The sequence below is a fragment of the Salvia miltiorrhiza genome, chromosome 5, assembly GCF_028751815.1.
Source record: "Salvia miltiorrhiza cultivar Shanhuang (shh) chromosome 5, IMPLAD_Smil_shh, whole genome shotgun sequence".
Lineage (NCBI taxonomy): Eukaryota > Viridiplantae > Streptophyta > Magnoliopsida > Lamiales > Lamiaceae > Salvia > Salvia miltiorrhiza.
This window is the reverse complement of record NC_080391.1, coordinates 14,658,305-14,675,042: the sequence shown is the minus strand read 5'-3', so window position 1 is coordinate 14,675,042 and position 16,738 is coordinate 14,658,305. Positions and strand designations below refer to the sequence as shown.

The 16,738-nt window shown below is 35.7% G+C and overlaps 1 protein-coding gene and 1 long non-coding RNA gene across 2 annotated transcripts; one reads left to right on the top strand and one right to left on the bottom strand.

Moving 5' to 3' along the window:
• Nucleotides 1-1,672: 1,672 nt before the first annotated feature.
• Nucleotides 1,673-6,182, bottom strand: LOC131025556 (uncharacterized). Its single transcript, XM_057955351.1, has 4 exons — nt 5,816-6,182; nt 4,660-4,723; nt 2,318-3,147; nt 1,673-1,764 (listed from the first exon to the last, which is right to left on the bottom strand). Exons 3-4 carry the CDS (start codon nt 3,141-3,143, stop codon nt 1,673-1,675), a joined length of 918 nt encoding a protein of 305 aa, XP_057811334.1. The 5' UTR covers nt 3,144-3,147; nt 4,660-4,723; nt 5,816-6,182.
• Nucleotides 6,183-12,026: 5,844 nt separating this feature from the next.
• LOC130986277 (uncharacterized) lies at nt 12,027-12,905 on the top strand. The gene is made up of 2 exons (XR_009089227.1): nt 12,027-12,160; nt 12,513-12,905. It is a non-coding gene; the product is annotated as an uncharacterized LOC130986277 (long non-coding RNA).
• The last annotated feature ends 3,833 nt before the right edge of the window (nt 12,906-16,738 follow it).

Sequence of the window (16,738 nt, the reverse complement as noted above, 5' to 3'; positions counted from 1 at the left end):
TTATTGTCTTTTAACCCCTTACTTTTCATTTTCTGGAGGAAGCTGTTGGTCTCCTGCGCTTTTCTAATACGATCACGCAATGTAGGTTTAACAACTAGTGCTGCAAGCGTAGCCTCTGGGGTATTTGGACTAACCACCTCGAGATTCATCCTTTCAAATTCTTTTATCAAGGTTTCTTGTTGAGTTATCATTGAGGCTGGTTGTCCTTCTCCTTTTCTGCTAAGTGCATCGGCCACCACATTAGCCTTTCCAGGGTGATACTGTATGGTACAATCATAATCCTTCACGAGTTCTAGCCACCTTCTTTGCCTCATATTCAACTCCTTTTGCGTGAAGAAATATTTCAAACTCTTATGATCTGTGAAGATCTCACATTTTCCCCCATACAAGTAATGTCTCCAAATCTTTAGCGCGTGCACTACGGCTGCTAGCTCCAAATCATGCGTAGGGTAGTTATGTTCGTGCGTCTTCAACTGCCTTGACGCGTAAGCGATAACCTTTCCTTTCTGCATTAAAACACATCCCAGACCTTGCTTCGAGGCATCGGTATAGATGACGAAATTTCCTGATTCATCGGGTATGGTTAACACTGGTGCTGTTGTTAACCTTCTTTTCAATTCCTGAAAACTCTGCTCGCATTGATCAGTCCACTTGAACACGACTCCTTTTCTGGTTAATTGTGTCATTGAGCCTGCTATCTTTGAAAATCCCTCGATGAATCTTCTATAATAACCAGCGAGTCCTAAGAAACTTCTCACTTCACTGGCGTTGGTAGGTGCCTTCCAGTTATTTACAGCTTCCACCTTCGCTGGGTCCACCTTAATTCCTTTAGCACTCACCACATGACCGAGAAAAACAACTTGATCTAGCCAAAATTCACACTTCTTAAATTTGGCGTAGAGTTTCTCATTTCGTAAGGTTTCCAAAGTGATTCTGAGATGTTCTTCGTGTTGCGCTTTGTCCTTAGAATATATCAGAATGTCATCAATGAACACTATGACAAACTTATCCAAATAAGGATGGAAAACGCGGTTCATCAAATCCATAAATACCGCAGGGGCGTTTGTTAAACCAAAAGGCATGACTACGAATTCGTAATGGCCATATCTCGTTCGAAAAGCCGTCTTTGGTATATCACCTTCCTTTATTTTGAGTTGGTGATAACCCGACCTCAAATCGATTTTTGAAAACACTCCTGCTCCTTTCAACTGATCGAATAAATCCTCTATCCTTGGCAGAGGATACTTGTTCTTGATGGTGAGTTGATTGAGTTCTCGATAGTCGATACACATCCGCATTGTTCCGTCTTTCTTCTTGACAAACAAGACTGGCGCTCCCCAGGGTGATACACTTGGTCGAATAAACCCTAGGTCCAAAAGTTCTTGTAATTGTGTCTTCAATTCCTCCAATTCCTTTGGTGCCATTCTATACGGTGCTTTCGAAACAGGTGCTACTCCAGGTAACAAATCGATCGTAAACTCTACTTGCCTATCAGGTGGTATTCCAGGTAGATTTTCGGGGAAAACATCGGGGAATTCGCATACTACTGGAACATTTTCAAGGGTGAGTTCCTCATTTTCCTTGCCTACTATGCTCACCAAATAAGCGTTGCAACCTCCTTTATTCAATATCTTCATCGCCTTCATAGCAGATATCACCATGGGCATTTTCCTTAACTTTGATCCTTGAATAGCAACTTCTTTCTCCCCTGGTATTTTGAACACGACTTCTCTTTCGCGGCACTTAATTGTTGCATGGTTTCGACTTAACCAATCCATCCCCAGAATCACATCGAAATCGTGCATTTCGATAAGGTACAAGTCAGCTTCAAGCTTTCTATTCCTAAAATTCAAGGAAATTTTTCTAGCAATCCTATTAGTCTTAATGGATTCTCCAGAGGGAATACTTATGTTCAAGTCTAAGTTCTCTACCTCCCAAATAATCTTATTCTTTTGACAAAACTTAGGGGAAATAAATGAGTGTGAAGCTCCAGAATCAAATAGAACAACAGCAGGTGTTCCTGATATAATTAACGTACCCGTCATTGTGTTGTCATCCTCAACTTCTTCTTGTTGTTTTAAGGAAAAGAAACGAGCATTTCCTTTTCTTTCTGGCTCTTTGCCACTTCCTTTGTTTAGCCCAACGTTCATTCTCCCTTCTGGCACATTCCGCTTGTTCTTAGAACAAGTACTCACTGTATGTCCCGGTTCATGGCAAAAGAAGCAAACTCCTTTTCCCCACAGACACTCTCCATTGTGGAACTTTCCACACTTCTGACATTGTGGTTTGGTTACTTGTGTGTTTGCACTGGTGTTACCGCCAAATCTCGACCTCTTATCTTGGAAGTTTCCTCCACTTTGGTTAGGATTTTCCCATTTCCTCTTCATTGGTTGATTTGTAAATTTTGATGTAGGATGGTTTGTTCCAAGAGCCGTGCCCACTTCTTCTGCTCGCTTAACCAGGTCGCTGAAATCGTCAATCACATGTGCAGCCATAATTCCTTTGATGTCAATTCTTAACCCTTTTCTGAACCTAGCGATCATCTTATCTTCTGTATCAACTAGGTGTGGAGCAAAACGGGCCAACTCATTGAATTTCCTTTCATACTCCTCTATAGTCATATTCCCTTGTTTCAACTCAAAGAACTCGGTCTCCTTCTTTTCTCTGAATGAGAGAGGAAAGTATTTATTCATTACCACCTCCTTGAAAATTTTCCAATTTAGAACATTGCGATCTTCCTCTCCCAACAGACGATAGAAATGTTTCCACCATTGTCGAGCGTCCTCTTTGAGTTGAAAAACAGCGCATGAAACTTTCTGCTCATCACTACAGTTGATGTGAGTGAAGATACGTTCAAGCTCTTCCAACCACTCTTCGGCTGCTAGCGGTCCATCACGTCCATTGAATCGTGGTGGATTATAGTTTCGAAATCGCTCTACAGCTTGATCTATCGTGTTAGAGGTTCGGTTTAGGTCGGTTTGGGTAGCCTGAGTTTGGGCCTGCTGTTGGACAAAACCCTGTAAAGCGCTCAAGAATTGACTCATGAAGTCTCCTCCATTTGTTGGATGAGTTCGTCCTGCTTCTGCTTCGTGATTAGTATTTGAACTCTCGGCGTTGTGGGACTGTGCGCGTGTATTCCTCATTGTTCTATATTCAAAGGCACTATCAGTTTCTATTCTACACTCGCTTGAGAGAATGATACTAAAAGGAAATTCTAGGTTATTCGTAATTCGAGGACTATGTTCAGAAAAAATAAATTTTTCGTGAATCATACTTTATCATCATGAACTGAAATAATTTCTGAAATAAATTCATTGCTGCAATTAATCTTCAACATAATAACTTGTATACTGAACTTTCTCATAATAACTTGCATAATGAACTTGAACTTTCTGATAACAACTTCAATTATTGCAGCAAATTTAACATAAATTCGGAATATAAACAGTTTATACTCATCCCCTTGAAAAACTTTTAAAATAACTTTTACCTTGATGTCGGAGCACGTAGAGGTCGAATGGATTTGTCATACTTGACTTAAAAACATTTTAAGAAAATTTTTATTTTGCAGAGTCTAAGAAAATTTTTATTTTGCAGAGTCTACAGGAAAGTAGACCTGCTCTGATACCATGCTGTAACACCCTAATCTAATTAAGGAGTTAAATATAAAATTTAAATAAATATTTAATGCGGAAGTCTTTTAAAATAATTTAAACTCACTTTTAAAATAAATATTTTCGAAAATAATTTTAAGAAAAAGGAATCTTTAAATAAAATTGTTTTTTTAAAGCACTTTTAAAACGATTTATAAGATATCAAAATTTTCAATAATGTATTCAAATATAAATCTTGATTTTTAAATCATAAATTTAACAACTTTATTTTCAAAGCACGACATGAAGATGTCAGAAAAATAATTAACTAATTAATAAAACTTGTACTAAGGAAAAACTCTAAATATAAAATAATATCTTTTTAGCAGCGGAAAATATAACAAAATAAAATCTTTATATAATTAAAAATTATGTATGTATCCATGTATATATTTTCGTAAAGGTATAAATTCTTAAATAAATATTTGAAATGAATTTAAATATAAATTAAACAAGTCATGACATTAAAATAATATAACAACATTTATTTAAATAAATCACACACAAATCTCAAATAGTATAGAATTTCAGAGTTTACATAACCAAAAGATATCACATGAAATAACATAATATGTTTTAAGAAACATTTATTTTTAAATAGATTCGACGCGCCCATTCAACTCTCCACGCGCCTCCGATATCAATCACCTGAAACTGTTGAATATGGGATGAGCATACATGGTACACTCAGTGTGGGAACATGCAATAATTGTCCATGTTAATAAAATGGTAACACATATTGTCATAACGTAACATAACTTCCATACGCACTGTGGCAACTCCAAGGACTTTAATGTCCCGGACCCTATATATGGATCCCTGGCGACAATATAATGGTTGCAACCCTGTAACATGAAATCGCATTGTGGCATACCAAGGACGGTGAAGTCCTGGACCAATTATGCTGGCCCCTAGCGATAAATATTTTTACAACACATACGGTAAACACATAATATTAAAATGGACAAATATTAACCACGTGCATGTACTGAAATAAATCCCACACCTGAAACTTGAGCTTTGAAAGTTAACTGCGATAATTTAAAGTTCACGTCCTAATCGCGCCGCACCTAGTCAGATAAATTCAAATAATAAACATAAGGCCTAATTAAACTTAAAAATAATAATAATAATAGTTTAAATCTTAAGAGTTTATTATAATAAAATCATTGGGCTAATAAATTATAAAAGAATTTTTCTTATAATAATATTTGAGCTCAATATTTAATTAAAACTAAGTTAATAATGTAAATCGAAATATAAAAATTTAATGATATACTTTGTATAAATGTATGCAAATGCAGTCCATAAAAATAAGTTGATTTAAGCCCAAACATTTAATAAAATTAAACCTAAATTTTAAAACTCATAAAAAAACCCATAAAAAAACCACCCCAATCCCATTCTTCCCTTCACCCTAATTTAATACCCACTTTTGACTTCTACTTCCATCACACACACATAACTCACGCACACACCCTACGCAGCCCCCTTCTTCCCCTTTTCTCCCTCTCCCTCTCCCTCTCCCTTTCTCTCCCTCGGTCTTCCCCTTCCGCCACCACCAGGCGGCAACGCCGCCGCCGGAGCTGGCGGCTCTGCCTCCTCTCGCCCTCACTCTCCCTCTCTTCCTCGCGGCTTCTGCCGCCGTCAAACGGCGCCGCCCGACGAAGATCGGCACCCCCTCTCTCTCTCTCGATCCCTCTCCATACCGCGCCTCCCTCTTCTCCGGCGTCCCTCTTGGTGCCCTGCCGCCGCGTCGACAGCAACAGTCGGTCAGGCCGCCTTCCCCCCTTCCAGATCCGGCGCCACCACTGCCCCTGCCTCTCCCTCCCTCCTTTGGCCGACAGCAGCGGCCCTTGCCGCCCCTCGACAGACAGCAGCAGCCGGTCAGGTTGCCTCCCCCCTTTCACCTCTCCGGCAACAACAATCTTCACCAACAATTCTTCTATTCATTTCCTTTTCTTTTCTTCTAATTTCTTACTAATATTCTTTTAAGTCTTCCATTTTCTTTTGTAAAAGCGGTGAATATGCATTCTAATAAGTTTAATACTGTGTATGCATGTTTGAATTTGAAAGAAATAAGAATTTTTGTGGGAGTTTGGTTTTGTGCAGAAATGAAAAACAGTAAATGAAATAACTTTGCAAAAATAATTAAAATTTACCAGCTGGGGTTTTGTAGAGAGAATCTGCAAATTTTAGTTAAATGAACAGATGAAGAGGTGAGTTGGGGGTGAGGAATTGAGGTTTAAATAGATTGAATATACTCGTTCGTCAAAGATTTGAATGTGAAAGAAATCAAAAATTTGTTGCTTGTGGAAGAAAATCAAATCTTACGGAAAGGAAATTTAATTCAAGTTTGGCATGCTGTGATGTTTGTCAAATACTGCAAATACTGATACTGTGATGTTTGTCAAATACTGCGAATACTGATATGTAAAATATGGAATATGGATTGGAGTCTGCACAAGCAATTCTCATTCTTTTAGTTGATAAGTTATAAATATTTTAACTTAATAATTATTTTAGGTGCATCATAAAATTTGGACAATAATAAAAGGCCTAGTATTAAATAAGAATTATATAAATACTTTAAATATAAGGCCCAACAATTTAATAATTTTATGTAAATATTTGTCTATGGCTCAAATTAATTAGAAATACTTAAAACATAAATCTATATAGTATACATTTTTAGAAGATCTATAATTTAAAATCATACATCTAACTAGGAGCGCGATTAGATAATTCATGACATAGACTAAAATTTTAAATAACATCACAATTTAAATATGAAATGCTTCAAAATAATTTAAATATGAAAAACAAAAATTTAATTGAATTATTTGGTTTCGGGCTGTCACATCTACCAACACTTAAAAAAAAAAAAAAAGGAATAGTGTATGTGTGTGAAAGAAATCTGCAGCTATCCCTTAAGCGCATGCTCAGCCATCTATTCTGGACATTTTTTTGATTCCAGCTCCACGCCTGTGTAATATTCTTCTTTGACTCCAGCTCCAGCAGCATATTTGCAAAATTTTCACACCCGAACACCTTCATTTGGTTTCAGATTTCAGCAGCTATTAATCCTCATCTCATACCCATTCCACACTTAAACGTTTTCATCATTCTCTGCCAAAGAAATTTTCAAGTATCAGTTAATTCTTGCTTCATTCAACACCAACGAGCAGTTCATTCAACAACCAACACAAACATTCAAGGTATTGATTCTATCTCAAATATCCATTCCAGTAAAGCATTCATACCAAAACATGATCAGTTTCACAATGATAGAAAACCATTGTAGGCATAATGAACTTAGCAAAGTTACACTCTTTATATTGCAAACACCAATAACTCTTATGCAAAGCAAGAACAGGCTGCACTCTTTCACCACTAGGAAAATAATAATACAGAAAACCAAGTTTTCATTCCAAAAATCAAGTCTTTATACAAAGTTGAGTTTTCTGAAAATTATTCAAATTTACGAACCTATCGTGAGTGATAAAACGAGAGAGAAAGGATGGTGGATTGTCGGAGCTCTGCGACTCACGGCGACGGCGGCTCCGGGAGAGGCGGCTGCCGGGCTCTTGCTGCCAACAGCAGCGGCCGGCGGCGGCGCTCCTCCAGCGAGCCACTGACCACCGGACGAGCCTGCAGCAACACCAGGCCGCGACTCCGGCGAAGCAGCTGCAGTCGGCGGCGACTCCGGGCAAGCCAACGGCGGCGGGAATTCCGAGCGAGACGAACGGCTGAAGGCCAGATCCGTCGACCTCAGGCGAACAGCAGCAGCTCCAGGCGGCGACAGCTCGACTCCCGGCGAAGCAGCAGCAGCTCCAGCGGCTCCCGTCGACCCAAGCGGTGGCCGTGGTCTTGACGCGGCAGCGGATCTGCTGCAAGGACGACGGAGGCAGCGGCGGCGGCGCACCGCTTTGACAGCGGCGTGCGTCTGCTGTACCTTGTTTCCGGCAGTCGAGAGAGAGAGAGCGGAGGCGACGGCGAGGCGACGCGCCGGAGGCGGCGCCGCCCTCAGCCGAACAAAGGGAGAGAGAGCCGATGGTAGTGTGAGGATAGAGAGAGAGAGAGAATCGATAGTGTGAGGATAGAGAGAGAGAGAGAACTGATATTGTGAGAGAGAGAAGAGTGAATGTCGGTAGAGAGAGAGAGAGATAGAGAGGAGTGGGCCTTTCTCAATTGGGCCGGGTTTCAGCCGAGTTTGGGCCGGGTTTCAGCCGGGTTTGGGCCGATTTTGGACTCTCTTATTGGGCCTAGTTCATTTTATTTGTTGGGCCGGGGATTAATTCATTGGGCCATATTTTTATTTCTATCTGGGCCGAATTTATTTAATGTTCTTGGGCTGGAATTTATTTAATTCTATTGGGCCTGTTTCAGATTTGTTTAGTTCAGCCCAGCTGTTAATTCGTCATTTGGGCCGATTAAAGTGTCTATTGGACTAAGATTAATTCTTTCCAGTCCACATTAATTATTACTTAGACTCCTATTATTTATTAATAATGGGTCTCGAATTTATATTACTTGGGCTCCTACGATTTAATTGATTAAGTCCAATGAAATTTATTTATTTAACCAATAAGAATAATTATTTTAGGCCTCTTTATTAATCCTAATTATTTTAATTAGTAATTAATATTAAAATTTACTAATTATTTTTTTAAGGGTGATGATGGGCTCACTAATTGGGCTTCATGATTTTATCTTGGGCCTCATTTGTTGGGTTTTAGAATTTAATTGATGTTGGGCCTAATATTATTAATGCATTGGGCTTTGAATTTATTCATTTGGGCTCAAATTAAATTCCTTTTGGGCCTTGATTATTTTTATTTTAATTGGGCCTTCATAATTATTCTATTAAGTTTAATTAGAGAAGATTTTAAGACTTACTAATTATTAATTAGTAAGTAAATTAAATTATTTTAAGATGAGTAGATTATTAAAGATTAATAATCCGACCTCATAAGACGAGCTTTAATTCCTTAAATAGGATTAACATCTCATAATTTAATTAAAGGAATATGAGTCATGCATAATCATTTCACGCATCCTCATTTATTGAGATTTTTCGAGAATTAGAATCTTATTTTATTTTCTCGGATTAAAGGTCAAGCACCAGAGTTAGAGCTAAACCGTGAGTCTGCTATTCAGGTAGGCTTTCTACGTATAAACTAAAATTTTATATTAGAATTGTTAAGACTTTATGCTTATGAATTTAAATGATATTGTCAATGCCTAAATGCTTTATGTTTTATTATTAATTGCCTATCTGATGTTAATCGAATTCGGATTCTGGATGGGACCGCAAATCCCTTCGGAATTAGTGTACACCTTGTGATCGTGAGTCATCTAGCGGGTTGGCCGATCATAGTGTCCGTAGAGGGAGGCCTCCCTCTCGGCACGAGTTACTGATATGGTGATTAATAATATAAAATACCTGCGCGGGTTATTGATGAAAGAAATGATATTATGTTTGGTAAATACGAGTCTTTAAAGGAAAACCCTCGTATATTACTACTATTGAAAGGCTTGACAATAAAATATTATGCATGTATGTAAATTTCGGCAAGTGTCCACTAAGTACTTTTGTACTTAGCCCTGCATGTATTTTTAAATGTGCAGGTTGAGCTGTGATCGAGGATGTAGTGTGCAAGCGGAGCTTTTATCGATCTAGAATGAGTACCTCAGAGTAGAGTATATGTCTTCATACATATATTCAAATTGTTATTCCGCTGCGAACACTGATTTTACTAAAGACATTATGTTATCTTGTCAAAACAATATGTATTATATAATAATGTACTCAAACTCGTTGAGTACCTCTTTTGGATAATATTATGTACGGTTCCTTTTGACCTTCGTTAAATTCTAGTTAATTTCAATTGTTTTCCTTATACAAGTCGAATCATCAAGAAACCGAATATGCCCCTTTCTAACTCCCGCTCCTAAATCCCCTCCCTTAGTCGCGGTTTCCCCGAAATTGCTATCCTTAGCAAGTGCGGTCGTGACAGCCTAAGTATGAAAATACATGCTTCAAAACTGTAAATTGTCATGCCATAATTAAACAGTACAGCAAGGGAGTTTTTCGCTAAAAGGCCCAAGCTTACTAAATTCATTTGTGATTCTTAAAGTTCGACTGCAGTCTAAGTTCTCTTGTAATCTATCATATCTGGAACTTTGTGCCGGAGAGGTGGCCACCTCTCACGGTCACTTGACCGGCCAACCCGCTAGATGACTCACGGTCACTGGTGTACACTAGCCCTGGCAGGATAGCTATCAACTGCTCAAGACCCGAATTCGATTACATGATAAAAGTCACATCAGATAGATATCATACTGAAATTTAAATATTTTATGGCAAGACAATATTTGAAATAACTTCAATTAATATTGTCATGAAATAACTTGCTTGAACGTAATATTTAACTCATTTGATCTATATGAAAGTAATGCCCACCTGATAGTGATTTTCTGTGATACAAAAGCTCCTCAACAGATTGTCAATCTCGCCCTTGACCTTTATTACGAGAATATATGTACATATATAAGATATTTGCTCGAATAAAAATCCTCAAATGAGAATGTATATTTAACTATGCATGATCCTTATGCATGAATTATTATTCTGAAATAATAATCAAAGAATTTCTATTGTTAATCCAAGCTATCGGATTTAAACAAAAGCTAAGTCTCGTTTCATGAAGCCGGATAATTAATAAAAATTAATCCGTTCTCTTAGGGTGTTCTAATCCACCAATTAAATAAACCCCATTCCTCGTAGTCAATAGAAAATAAATAAATACTACAACTTATTCGCTTTATAACCTCATAATTAATCGGGCTTAATAAATAGGAACAAGTAATGTTATAAGATTAAATAATTAAAAGGCTCAACATAAGACAGCCTAATAATTAATCAAACAAATATGGGCTTGATTTAAATAAGTCATGGCATTCCAATAATTAAATTGAAAAGTTTAGTTGTAGTAATTTATGGACTCAAGTAATTAAATAATTTTAGGGCCCAGTTGAATAAAATCGGCCCAGAGAAAAATATTTCAATCCAAGTGATTGAATTTCTAACTGGGCTTAATTAATTAACATGAGAGGCCCAATTGAAATAATTCATCGGCTCAAGTAATTAAATAAATCTTGGCCAAATAAATAATGAACAATTGGACTAAGTTTAAATCAAGTATGCAAGGCCCAATAGCAATTAAATAAATAAGGCCCAACTGAATAATCGTTCAACCCATTCTACTCTATTAAAATCAGCTCAAATAAAACAATAACCGACCAAAATATACATATGAAATTTGGAAATAGAAGTCTATTAATAATAATATCTCAGCCCAATTCTTATAGAATAATTAAAGCCCAACCTTTTAAAATATTTCGGCCCAAAAACAATTATATAGGAGCCCAAAATTAAACAAAACAGGAGCCCAATTTTCGGCCCAAAGTAAAATAAATAGGAAGCCCAATCGGAATTAAATAACAAAAGCCCAATTACAATTAAAAGAAAAGCCCAATTATTAAATTAAAGCCCAATGAAAAATAAATGAAATAAGCCCAACTCCAAATAAAAATAAAGGCCCAATTCAACTCTCTCTCTCTTATTCAATCGAGCTCTCATTCTGCGAGACTTCACTCTCAAACTTCAGTCACGCCTCCCTTTCTATTTCCTCCTCTCGCTCAGCCTCCTTCAATCGGCTGAGAGTGGCGCCGCCTCCGACGCGCCGCCTCGCCGTTTCCTCCTCCCCTCACTTCTCGGTTCTCTCTCTCTCTCTGGATTTTCAGATCGGCCGAGCTCTCCACCGAGAACCGCTCAGCCCCTTTCCTCTCAGTTCCGGTCGATTCCTTCTTCTCCGGCCGCTCGGCTGTTGTTTGCTTCGATCCACCACCACCTTGAGCTATCGCCGTTGTCTGGAGCTGCTGCTGTTTCACCAGAGTCGCGGCTTGCTGGAGGAGCGCCGTCGTCACTGAGCAACTGGCGAGCACCGCCGCCACGGCTCTCTCTCTCTCACCACCAGATTCGTCTCTCTCTCTGCTCCCTCGAATCTCCTCCGGCCTTGGCCGAAGCAGCAGCTAATCGACCCGTCATCTTTCCCTCCGTCGACCAGCTCCGTGTTCAGCCGCCGTCCACCCCCTTTTTCTTACTCTAGATCGACGGCAGCAGCTAAGCCGTCTGCTGTTGTTGTCTCCGGAAAGCTCGCAAATGGCCGCTGCTGTCATCTGACTTTCGCCGAGCCCCGACGCCGCTGCTGCTACTGGAAGGCCGGCTTCGCCGTGCCGCTGCACTCCAGAATCGGTGAGCACCGCCGCTGCTGCGATGCGATTTCCAGCGAGCAGGGGAGAGTCCGCCGTTGCTGCTTTCTCCGAGAAGCTCGCGAATGGCCGCCCAGACGTCGTCTCTCAACTGGACTAAGCAGGGCAGCCCTCTAAAGCTATGTTCTCTCGTCTACTTTTCATCGATTCGAAAACGTGAACTAGACAAGGTGAAATCTTCTCAGTTTATTCACACCTAATGCTCGTTTAAAACGCGGTTTAAAACTACATATAAACTGTCACTTGTTCATGAAAGCATATTTGGTGATTCTGCTAAGTTCTAGGGCGTGAAGTAGCAGTGGATGAATCATGCCCTGTTGGATGTGAATGAACTAACGAAATATTGATCTAAAAAAAATGATGTTGATGATTAAGAAGTTGTGAAGTTTGGTTTTATGGTTGTAAACTGGATTGAATACTAAGGTGTATAAGTACCTTTGAAATGTCTTGGTTGATTGTTGATGTGGAGCTAAATGAACTGGAATAATCTGAATATCAATGATGATTCTTGTGTTAATGCAGGTGTTAATCAAATAGAATGAAATCATTGAAGCCCATCCTTACCTGAGAGCTTCGGCTGAATGAGCTGGGCTATTCTTTGATTCCCCTTTGGGTGAGATGAGTTGAGAGTGAAAATTGTATTTGTTGGCTGATTATCAATAATTGTCGTTGCATAATTATGTGATAATGGTGGTAATGGAAAACAAAGTATAGTGGTGTAGAAAAGTGGTGAGTGGTGGGGAAAATGGTGGTGAAAGTGGTGGGGAAAAGTTAGGAAACTAAAGTTGATGGAAGAAAAATGTAGAGAAGAATTAATGATGTATTTTCTCTGTCTCGGTGATTCTGTAACTGTAAAGTGGATTGCGTGCTCATATTTGCTTGTACTGTTTATTTAAATAAATCTCGATTTCGACATGTGATATCTCGCTAAAATCGATAAGTTATAAAATGAATCTAAATTAAATCCGTAGATTTAATTCGTTCGTTGTTCTGATATCTAAATTAAATCCGCAGATTTAATTAACTTCTTGAGTCGGAAATAATTCACGACCTGAGTAAAAATAAAATCAAATTCCATCTCGCTTAAATAAATAACGTGACTTTGCTAAGTCAGTTATAACTCTGAAATAATATCATTGACTGCTTTAACAATATAAATTCAGGATCATAAGCTGAATTCATATCAGGATAATAACCGTTTTCATTCACTGATGAACAAAAATAAACACTCATTACTGGATTTAAAATATATAAAAGAGCGGGTCACTACATTTCTCCAACCACAAGTATAAGCAAAATCGATCGTGGACATAACGCCAAGGAGCTCGGCTTTGAAAGCAAAACCGAGCCCCTCTTCAACATGGAAACAGCCACGCACAAAGCCTTTCCAATCTCGAAACACCCCACCAACACAAATACGCCCCGGAGCACCGACAGCCAATCCATCCGTATTAGCTTTAAGCTACCCAAAAGCAGGCGGAGACCAATAAACTGGATCAAAAATCGGGGAGGCCGCGCCCTAACCCAAACACCGAGCTGTCTAACCACCAAATAATCTGCCCAAAGATTATTAATATGCCCCATCTTAGGAAAAGTGCTATCCACTTCCATAAAAGAAAACTTTATGAAAGCAAGAATAGCGCGGTTATGCATCTTAACCCTATCAAAGTGACTTTTATTTCTTGCAGTCCAAATATATTTTTTCCACTATAGCACTACTTCAAATTTAATTATTTATGGACCTCACTATCATTACATTTACCATAATGATTCTTATGCATATCATTATATATATCTATACTAATAGAAAAAGAGCATAAGGCAGTCTAAGACACAACTTGTGGATTGCTTATTTTACCACTGTTATATACTCCCTCCATCCCAACTTTTAGTATCCAACTTCCTTTTTTTGGCCGTCTCACATTTTAGTATCCATTTCTATTTTTGGTAAAAGTAAGTGGGGCCCTTACTCCACTTTAATTATTTTAACTCTCACATAAAATGTGGAACCCTTATTCCACTCACAACACATCAATCACTTTATTAAAACCCGTGTCGTTCTCAACTGGATACCAAAAGCCGGGACGGAGGGAGTATTTATTATTATATTTATAAAATATAAATCTATTTTGATATACATTTATTTGTCACCCAAATCTATAAATAATACTTTATATCTATGACTATTGGTAAGGCTTATAAATAAATATATCCATCCAATAAATAATCCAATAAAAGTAATGAATTAATAGATTTTTTTTAAATAATAGATTACCAATTAAAATAACATTAATTACACGTACAACGTACGTTTTTTCTGCTAGTGTTACTAAAAAAATCGTCATTAGTTATATTATTTTTACCAAGTTTTAAAACGTTAAGAATTTGCAAAAAAAAAAATGTCATATATTTAAAAAAACAAAAATTTGAAGAAAAAACAAAAATTCAAGTATTATTAATAAACCGTCATATTTTGTTGTTGTTGTTGTGTTGCAGATATCTATCTATTATATAATAGGTTACATATTGAAGACACCACATTCATCCTCAATCCTAAGTGGCATCATCTCCATTCACTGTTCTTTGTTATCTTAAATCCTTTATCCCATATTGAAAACATATTAAACTTTAGCAATTCATTACCTAAATAAAAGGTCATTCATCATTCCTACATTAGACATTCATTATTCCCACATTGATATTATATTAAACTTTATCATGGGGAAAATTTGAATTATTACAAAATATAATTTTTCGTATTCACCAAGTGAGTTAAAATTGTATGTTTGTCACATAACTATGACTTTCATTATAATACATCCATAACATAAAATATGTGAAAATAAATTAAATTGCTGCAAAATATAAATTTAATAATTAAAAATGACACATTTAAAATATTTATAATAAAAAAATAATTACAAAAAATAGTAATGGTGCAATTACGTCACAATGAAATTCATATTTTTTTTTTTATTCATCAAAAAATTTAGGTCCCACGTCAAACTTTTAGTAGACATAATCATTTAGATAACTTAAACAAAAGAACAATAAAATTCAACTTCGATTTCACAAGAGAATATATTTATTTGAGATACTTTGTATTAGAAATTGTAGTTTTTATAAATCTTTATATATATAAAAAGTAAAGTAAATGTAATTTAATTCAATTTTAAAGATATAATTGGAATTTATGGAAAAAGTTGTAACCACGCTCCTAAAAATCCGCTGACCATGAGTTTGCTAATAAAAACGGATGATTATAATTAACTAAATAAATATAAACATTAAATAATTGAAATCTTCTATTGAACTAAATTTGTTATATTAAATTATTTATGTTTTTAGTAATGTTTTTTAAAGAAAAAGAAACTAGAATCCGTATTTCAATTTTTCTTTTTCTTTTTTCTAATCTAATATTGTATTCAATTAAGTATTTTTGTTTATTTTAATTAAACAATAACAAGAGGAGATTTATGGGCAAAATGGATTTTTGAAAGGCGTTTAATGTGTAGAATTTTTTATTTATACCCTTTTTATTATTTACACAAAATATATTTCTTTTACTATTTTTGTGTGATTTCATCATGGATAATATATGAAGTATGCATCTCAAGCATAAGAATATGTTTAATTGCATATATAATATATATAGAAAATGGATGCGAAATCAAAAGTCATGACAAATTAAAAATTTAAAATATTAAATTGTTTTTTATTTTTTAGTCATTTTTTCGTATAAAATGCAAATGTAATTTTAATATACTTTTTAATGTTTATTATTTCTTAAATATGTACACATATAACTTTCTCAAACTCTCATCTGATTAATTGATTATCATAAATCTTTCTTAAAATTATATATCAAAAGGTGTGCACACACGCATTTTCAGTAATCTCATCTGAATAATTGATTAATAAATCTAACTCTACATTAAAAATAGAAAAGTGAATAATTTATTGTTTAAAATATGAATCATGTGCTAAAATATTTACTAATATATAACATTTTTAAAAAATATACAAATGTAATATGAGATGATGTATTTTTAGAAAAGGCGAGGAGTGTGTAATATTTTTATTTCTATTTTATTTATTTATCATGCAAAACATAATTTTACTGTTTTTGTTTGGTTGCATCATGGATAATATGGAAACCCATTTAATTTGGTTTATAATGAGTATGAAATAAATAAATAAATTAAAATTATATTAACCAAATAAATATTTTTATTTATTTTTATTTCTAAAGGTCATACATGTTTAAAATTTTCTTTTTTTTTTCTTATTTTCTCCTTTTATTTTTATTTTTTATTTTTGACATTTTGATATATTATATTATGCATTTCTATTTACTTTATGTATAAAAAATATTAATAGAATAAAATATTATTACTATCAAAAGACATCGAATTATATATTATAGTAATTGATTTTATGAAGAAAATTATAAAAATAAATATAATACATTACAAATGGTACACTAGAAGAAAATAGCACATATAACACAATATACATAACGGTTTTGGTCAAAAACCCTTATATATGAGGGGTTTTTTTACAATAGATAACAGTGCAATAAATTTTCGTCATATTTGTAATGTTATCTATATATGCATATATAACAGTATGAAACGATGCGTTATGGACGATCATTATCTATTAGTCATATACATAATACTATAACAGTACTATTGAACCGTTTAATCCATGCAAATGACACTTTTAATAATAAAAAACGATAATTT